Source organism: Diuraphis noxia, unplaced genomic scaffold, assembly GCF_037042655.1.
Source record: "Diuraphis noxia isolate RWA-SAM2 unplaced genomic scaffold, SU_Dnox_SAM2 contig0005, whole genome shotgun sequence".
Taxonomy (NCBI): Eukaryota; Metazoa; Arthropoda; class Insecta; order Hemiptera; family Aphididae; genus Diuraphis; species Diuraphis noxia.
The window spans coordinates 23825351-23834689 of record NW_028301715.1 but is presented as its reverse complement, the minus strand read 5'-3'; the positions used below and the strand labels follow the sequence as shown (position 1 = coordinate 23834689).

At 35.0% G+C, this 9339-nt stretch overlaps 1 protein-coding gene across 1 annotated transcript in view; it reads left to right on the top strand.

Annotated features, from left to right (window-relative positions):
• The window catches only part of LOC149055099 (uncharacterized), a 42323-nt gene extending 37045 nt beyond the window's left edge, over positions 1 to 5278 (top strand). Inside the window, exons 3-8 of the mRNA XM_089228924.1 lie at positions 2765 to 2890; positions 2989 to 3115; positions 3716 to 3831; positions 3944 to 4195; positions 4372 to 4517; positions 4836 to 5278. Of these exons, the coding sequence (XP_089085050.1) occupies positions 2765 to 2890; positions 2989 to 3115; positions 3716 to 3831; positions 3944 to 4195; positions 4372 to 4517; positions 4836 to 5091 (1023 nt within the window). The 3' untranslated portion in view covers positions 5092 to 5278. The remainder of the gene's footprint in view (positions 1 to 2764; positions 2891 to 2988; positions 3116 to 3715; positions 3832 to 3943; positions 4196 to 4371; positions 4518 to 4835) is intronic.
• The last annotated feature ends 4061 nt before the right edge of the window (positions 5279 to 9339 follow it).

Genomic DNA, 9339 nt, shown 5'->3' with positions numbered 1-9339 from the left:
AAGCTATTGGAAATGCGTTTCATGAATTGACCATTCTAAATATTGTAATTTTATTAAATCTGCACGATCTAGCAAAACTCGACACCCGGCTTGTGCTTTTGATTCTACGACAAGCATATTTTCTCCTTGATACACCATACTAGATAGCGAAATATTTTCTGTTTCCAGGAATAAATTTCGCTTGTATTTTTGAGGTATGTCAAGTATAAACGACAATATATTTCCCATCAAGGAAAATATACGTCGTAAAAAATCGACGGGCATATTAATATATACCGTAATGGTGTGATTATTTGGACTACGATATTGAATTCGTCCGTAGGATCAAGTCCTACAAAACTTGCGGCCGGTGAAGTCAAGTGTAAAATTACTGCAGTTGATGAGATCCGTGGGCGGTGCTGGAGGCACCTAAGTGAACGTCTTCTTATTGTAAATTGCTTGCATGTTAACAATTGAACCAGCCATGATTAAAATTATTTTTGAAAATAAAAACTCACTAAAATTTATACAGACGGAGCGTATACGTGTACACCAGTTTAAGACAGCAGACGGCCTAAACGGCTACCGGCTCTTTCAGTCAGGAGTCTCTATAATAGGTTAGGTTAATTTATGTGGACTAATGTTAAGACGGGTGACATCCTGGCGACTAAATCGGTCATTAATAAGTTATTCACTTTTAGGTATTTTAATATCGAATAATCCTAATGGCAGGAAATATACAACGGTGGCGCCATTGTGGTCAAATGTCTCCTATATGGTGTATTCATCGATATTATTTGTGTACGCAGCTGCAAGTTATTAGTATCCTGTGGTTTAAATATTAAACCGCGTGAGACGGCGGTGGTGGCGTTGGTGGCGGCGGTGAGGATGCGGTGGCGTAATGAATAGAGATGGCTCAGGCTCAGTTGGCTCAGGTTTCAGAACATACTTTTTTGTCCTACTCACTAACATAAACATTTGGTGAAAATTTCAAGTATTTACAGTGATTAGTTTTTGAACTACAACCATATAAAAAATCGATTTGGTCGAAAACTGGTTTTGCGTAAAAATTCCCGTTTATCTGTCTTTTTTTTTTTCTCGATTTTTTTGAAAACTGTTGGAAAATGTTTACTTTTGACCTCTAAAATGCACCAAGGATATTCACTTCTACATCGGAATCCACCCCCAAAGTTTTAAATTGAAGCATTATTTCGACTAGTTATGCTGTACACAAAAAAAAACACACACATCATTGTAAAATCAATACATTCATCACTCCGTTCAGAATCTAATCTAATAATAATTTGAATTTAGTTAATACATATACGACCATTGAAACACTAGACTACTCTCGCAGAGCTCTAGGACTCCACACAGCACGTTTGAGCACCACTGACCTAATCTATAAAATATGAGAAGTATTAGGTATAAAAATTAATATCTTCACTTCGCTTATAGTAGGTAGCTATTTATGTTATATCATATTTTGCAGAATTAGATGTATGTACAATATAAATAAAATATACTATATAAGTTCAAAAGGTGTTTTTCTATGTACCTATACCTTAGAAAATCATAAAAAAACATGTACCTATACCTTAGAAAATCATAAAAAAACATAAAAATATCACGTTTCATAATATTAGTAAAAGAAAACCAAAACGTAACTGTTTATTGTTTTAATTGTAGTTCATATTATCGACCGAGCAGAACCGATGGATTGTCTACTTTGTACTCTAACGACTCATCGTCCTTCTGTCGCCCTGGCACGCCTTAGATCTGCGTTTTGTTTATATGTACGAGGTCTTGGGGACTCGACCTCGGTGTCTGATTTTATTACTAGAGACCAAGGTTATCTTAAGTAAAATAAAGTACTCGACATAATATATAGGTGTATTGCATTAGGTATTAATTTATAATTATTGTCTCAATATTACAGTTTATCATTATGAATTAATTATAATATGAAATGAGGGTTTCCGATCCGGGCCGTGGTGCGTGAGTGCAAATAACTAATGTGAGTTGAGAGCTGGTCGTTCGTGGAGTCTCCTTCCGATTCGTGACACGCTTCGACTGCCTGGAGTCTCGGTCAGTCATTATCTCGACACGTTCGGGAAACCCTCTTCAGCATATTGCCTGTTTCGACCATATTAGCTGTGCTAGAGCAAAGAGTATATATGATGTCGATAAAATTCACCTGTTCACAGGTAGTTCTGTATCAAAAAGTCTCAGGCAATGCTTATTAAGTACAAAATCCGTTTCATACGTACAATAATTAAAAACATAAATTTATGATTTTCATTTCTTATATTTTACAAGTTTTCGCGTTCAAAGACGTTATAAAAAAATAATTATTTGGCTCAATTAATATGCAAACACGGATTATATATTGTTATTCATGAAACATTATATCGTTAAGGTAACTCAACAAACATTCATATAATATATAAGTTTATTTCTCTATTAGTTTACATTTTGTAGTTGAAGAAAATAATACTTTTCAATCTTTCATTATTATCGAATTACTATTAATCTCTGATCACTGAAAATATTCACAGAACAGCAGCTCCACAATGTTTAAAAACGCATTCCGTTTAATTTCAACTTCATTGAGAACTAAGCAAGTGCCATCTGCAGGAGTTTGTAGCAGAAGAAATAATATTTTTTCTCATCGCGGTGTTCACCATATAGCCATCCAAATCATCAATAATGTAAGTCATATCTAACTTCAAGGAGAATTTTCAATTTAAGTTCATCGTTAATTGTTTTAAATAATCTTAATTAGAGAGAAGATAAAGTATCGACATATTCAAATAGCGTAACAGGTATCAGCACACCACCTTTTGCGATTAATGGGTTCGGTAGAATAGGTAAATGCGTACTCCGGTTGGCACTTTATGAAAACATGAACGTAAGTCTTATTGCACGTTGGTCGACCTATATTTGTCTGACAAGCGATCGTTTGTTATTCGTTAATTGTTTTATAAACTCTTCATTCGTCACTCACAGGTGGTGGCCATCAACGAGCCTGGTGCTAAAATAGAGGATGTCGCCCACTCGTTAAGATACGATACCGTGCACGGATCGATGTTCCAACCCGTTACAATAAAGGACAATAACACTCTAGACATCGACGGTAAAAACAACATTTAATGATTATAGGAATAGGAATTATGTCTGCTAAATACCATATTGTAAAATATTGCCACGAAAACAAAATTTATTAAAAAATCAATCAACTTTCAAATCACTTAACGTTTTTTAATGTCAAATATACTAACTTCTAGGTATATATATTGCGTGTGAAATTTTAATTATTGAGTCGGCTTTATCTACTCATGACTATATAATATTTTGAAATTCAATACTAAACAATATGTCAAAATTTAATCTTGATAGTTGTTACTATATTTTGCATTTATCACTATTGACTGAGAAATAAGTTATTGAATCGTGTAGAATCGTAGAACTTATTGTTTTATTATGAATCAGAATAGGATTTAATTGTTTAACATAATACATTTAAGTTATATGTTAATTTATGATAAGAAATATTCCGTTTATAACTCAAAGTATGTTACAAAAACTGTAATATGTCGAAAAATTCAATAAAATTTGTCAAAATATGTAGGTATTGTGAATAATATTATTGTATACTGTAATAATTTAAATACGTTGTTTTTACTATAAAACAAATGTGAGTATAACGGTTAATAATGTGTCGTGATTCCGACAGGAAAAACCGTGAAGGTATTTCACGAAAAGGATCCCGAAAATATCAAATGGAGTGAGTTGCCGGTTGATTATGTCATAGACTCGACGGGAAAATTTACAGAAGTTGAAAATGCCAAGGTAAATGCTTTGAAATACGTTTTACGTGGGATATTTCTTATAATTTTTCTAATTTGTATTTTATTAATTTATTAGAATTAGACGTTTAATGATAAATGTTAAATTTTTTTAGAAACACATTGCAGCGGGTGTCAAAAAAGTCATCATCAGCGCTCCGAGCAAAAGCGCGCCGATGTTTGTGAAGGGTGTCAACTTCGACAAGTATGAAAAAGACATGATGGTGGTGTCGAATGCCTCGTGTACAACTAATTGTGCGGCTCCTTTAATGCACATAATCAACAAACACTTTGGCGTTGAACACTGTCTACTGACGACTGTTCACGCAATGACCTCTTCTCAGCTAGTCCTGGATGGAGTTAAACAAGTGAGTAGCTATTTTTTATAAGACGAATAATAACAATATGTATTTATTTATTTTTTATTTCGTACATCATGATGAACTCATATCATTGTGTAATTAGAGATATTTTTTTGTCATCGATCACGATTAAATGAAAACAAAAATGTATTACCTACAATGATTATGATTTTGAATTTCAGAGATCGGCCGCGGGAAACATTGTACACAGCACAACGGGCGCCGCGAAGGCCGTGGGTATCGTCATTCCAGAATTAAAAGGAAAAGTGACCGGAGACTCGATAAGAGTACCTGTGTTGGACGTTTCACTGCTTAAATTATATATAAGGTAACGTAAAATATATTTTTATTATATCGTTAAATATGTAGTACTGAAATACCTAGTCTATATGGTAATTTTCGCTGTATGCGAGAGATGAGTGTTCAAACGACAATGCGTTTTTTCAGAGTAGTACAATATCAAAATCTAAAACAGTGATTGAAAAACTCATATGGTCATATTTATTTTATAAACACTGAGTGCTGCGATTTATAATTAGATTAATATTTTTAGTATTAAACCGTAGATGTGCCCGATATAACATAGGAATCAAATAATTTTAATAGATTTTATTTGTTTGATTCTCATTTTTCATTATTTTAACAGTGTTAAAACACCGGTAAAAGAAGAGGATTTGAAGTCTCCAGCACTTTGGGAATCCGACATAGTAACATGCGTCAACGAAAAACTTGTCAGTTCCGATTTCATTAGCAGTTATTGTTCGGCTATAGTTGACTTTAACCAAGTGTCGGTTATTGGTGACAAATTTGTGTCGATCGGTGCTTGGTATGACAACGAGATGGGATATTCAAAAAGACTGTTGGACCTATACAATCATATGGTCAAAGTTGATAACATGTAATCAGCTTGCTACAAAAAGCAATTAATTAAAGTAATTATTAAAATTCCATAAACGTGTTTAAATCATTTTTAATACGTTATATATAAAATAACGTTTTCTGAAAATGTTCGTATATTTTTTACTATCATTAATAATTAATATTTTTAGAAAATATTATTTAATACCTAACATATTAAAAATGATGTTAACATGTTTATAGAAGTTTAATAATTATAACTTTCTATATGTTGTACAATAATAAATTTACTTTCTTATTGTATTCCTCTTTTTAATTAAAATAAAAAAAAATAATAAAATTAGACTATTGAAAGTCAATAAATATTGATAGGGTTGATTGAAAGGTACTTATGTTAAATTTTCGAATATGTTTTATATTACATTTCTTGAGAATGTTTGTTCATTTTTATCTTTTGATGATAGTCAAAAATTTAATACGATAATAAATATTAAATATATGTATAATAAACGTGTTCTATTTTGTCTTGCTCAATATAAATGTTAATTGACGGTGTGATAGAAAGTTAAAGTTTTACTCTTCAAAATTCTATAAATTGGTTATTAACATAAATGATTCATTCAAATTTTAGAATATGTGGTTTTTCAGATACCTTTCTCTAAAAGATAATCTCTAAAAGATAAAATATGAACCAAAATTGTTCACAAAAGAAAATATTCTGAAAACTTAAATGAATCAATATATTACTCATAAAAAATGTGTTGTATTTTATTCACTAAAACTTAATTTCTTACTGTAAACTAACATTTATATTGGATGATATAATTTTTTGTACACATGGAATTTTTATTATTATTTTCGCATTAAATTCTTGATATTCACAAAAAATGAAGAAAGATTTCTGAGAACCACATATTCTAAAATTTGAATGAATCATTGATGCTTATAACCAATTTATAGAATTTTGAAGAGTAAAACTTTAACTTTCTATCACACCGTCAATTAACATTTATATTGAGCAAGACAAAATAGAACACGTTTATTATACATATATTTAATATTTATTATCGTATTAAATTTTCGACTATCGTCAAAAGATAAAAATGAACGATCATCCTCAAGAAACGTATTATAATGCATATTCTAAAATTTAAATGTATCAATCGTGTACACATCATATTTATTGATATTCAGTGTTTAAATTTTAGTATCTCTCTTTACATGATCTTAAATTTTACGCACACAATATTTTATATTGATTATCACTGTCACATATAATTGATTGAAATCTAAATTAATGTGCAGTTCTTTAAACGCGAAAATATGAATGTAATTTTTTTTGTTTCTTAAAATAGAATGTTATAATAATTAAAATAATTAACATGTGAACATGTAGAAAAAAATACTACACCCATATATAACTTGACGGGGGCCCGCGTAATAGCCGTTTGAAATTAAACGGCCTTTGTGCGGAACCCCGCGCTATTACTTCTCTTTTCAACCGCCAAACGACGACGGACGACACCGACGCGCGATAAGCGCCCCTGGAACGGTCGATCCGCCGAGACTCCGAACCGGTCGACAGTGAGTTTCCTGACCGACACACGGGCCTCACCTTCCCGAATACGACAATCATATTGAGAGAACATTCTTTCTTTGTTTTTTTCCGTGTTGACTATTGTCTTGTGGTTGTATTTACAACCACCACAATAAAAAGTCATATTACCGCGAACTGTTTGTGTTTTTTTTCCTCCACCAGTGACCCACGCGGCATCCTTCCAGGACCGCCAAATGTTGGCTTCCCGAACAGGAATCACCGGTAAGTAAACGCTGTTTATCTTGACTTACCCCATACTACCCCCATCACATTTCCCTGTTGTACAACTTGTGAAAAAACTCCCGATTCCAGACGACGGAAACGTGTTTTACAGGCTATAACGGAAAAACCGGCGTTACGTAACGTAGTCTTGAAGTACGTGACGACTAACGACGGTCTGCGCCACCCGACTTACGGACGCACCGACTTTGCCGTGCGCGACTCCGCAAACACACACGGAGTAGGACAGGTAGGAACGTTAGGTTAGGTAAGGTTAGGTTAGAGTTCGAGAAAGTCACACTACCACCGCTCAGCACCACAACTCCAAAATCGGACTGCATTCGTAATCGCGATAGTCGACTGGACCGAGCACAAAACGACAAACGTTACGAAAACCGAATAGTGTTATCACCCGGCAAGCATAACAACAACAGACCCACTCTGACCTACATTCGTAAGTAAATAAACACCGATAAACGGTCAACAGCAACAATAACAACAACAACCGCATTAAATTATTTTCCCGTCAATAACACCGGAAAAACAACTGAACGAGATATCGGGGAAATACATTAATGAGTTGACCGTTACAAGTCAACTCGTTACAAGTGTAGACAGCGTAGGCTTCCGGAAGGGGGCATGATAGACGCTCTCGAAATCCGATTGTCTCAGCATTTCGCTGACATGGACCTGCAGGCCAACGCCGTCCCCGGTTCCAGCCTATGGAGACCATTGGGCCAACGGGAAGTGTCTCGGATTCGAGTCAGGCGCACCATGCCGGACCACCCGTGACCACAGCGGACGACTAAACAGACACCCGACACACGCCAGCCGCTAAACACCACCAACAATAATCAACAAAAACACAACCAACCAACAAGCCACGATATGATCCAAATTGCCCGCGGCATAATTCAGGAGGCACGGCAATCGGCAGTGACCTCAACGCATGCGCACAGTTTGGAATCACGACTGGCCATGCTTGAGGGCCGCATGATCCGCTTTGGCGACGACCAACGTCGCATAGCAGAGACAATGCGATGTCCGGAGATGGGTATGTCACACCGGAACCACAACCAGAAGTACCATAACCGTCCCACCAATAAAGTACCATGTTGTCAGAATCAACACCCGCACGTGAATATACGGAACGAATTGTCCCGCGGCACATGAACCGCCAGCCGCGGCACACTAACACGCCTACCGATCGGTACGGTTTGATAGCGTGTCAAGTCAGCTCTACTAGTTACCATTTTGGTATTTTTTTTATTTTTTTTTGGGGGGGTTTTCCGGCCTTTAAGACCATCCCGCAAAACAAATTTCCCTCCGATTTATTCTATTTTCTGCTATTTCTCTCCAGTTTGCTCCTGGATCAACCTCTTTAACATCTTTCCTCACACAATCTTCCCATCTTAGGCGTGGTCTACCTACTCTTTCCTTTCGGTTCTTCCCTGATTACTGTGTTAATCATAGCGTATTTTTTCCTCCAGGCGTGGCCTGCCCACAACAGTCTTCTTTTTTTGATTTCGTTTGAAATACATGGTCTCTGAAACAAGTTCTGTAGTTCTTCATTGGTTCGAATTCTCCACTCTTGGGTTCTTGAGTCGAAACAAGGTCCGTATATACGTCTTAAAATTTTTCTTTCAAATGTGTCTAGTTTTATTTCCTCTATTTTTCTTGGTGCCCATGTTTCTGACCCATATAGGACGACAGGACGTATTAATGTCATTTATATTTTTATTTTTAAGTTCAAAGATATTGATCTTGATTTTATCAGGGTTCCCACACCAAAATAGCAGTTATTGGCCAGTTGCATTCTTTTGGAAATCTCTACTTTTAACTCATTGTCCTGAGTTAAGAGGACACCGAAGTATTTAAAATGTGGAACTCTTTGGAATATATGTCCATCTACATTCATACTCTCCCCGTGGTGATACGTCCTGTCTTTTCTGTTTAGTTTCATATATTCTGTCTTTTTATCATTTATTCTGAGACCAACTTTATTCGCCGCATCCATCAGTTTTTTACAATGTATTTTTACTATTTCAATATTGTCTCCTAAGATGGCAATATCGTCGGCATAATATGTTAGCAGGCCTATCTTTGACTTGATCTTCCTCTGATATGTTCATATCTCTGACAACCTTTTCCAGAACTAGGTTAAAAAGGATTGGAGATAATGCATCCCCTTGCCTTAAACCAGAAGTTACTTTGAACGGTTTAGATGGTAGAGTTACCATCAAGACTTACTATCAAGTCAAGGGCCAACTTAGGGTAGCCAATAAAAGTTCATATTATTTTATAAGATCCCGAAAGGTAAAATTTTATAATTTGTATTTAATATTTAGAGAAACGGGAGCCGAATGGGCTACTACCAACTCTACAAGAGAGGATCAATATTCCGGTAAACTGTGTTTTTGAGGACAAAATCACATTGGCATCGGACGTCTTAATTTGATTGGATAAATCTTAACTT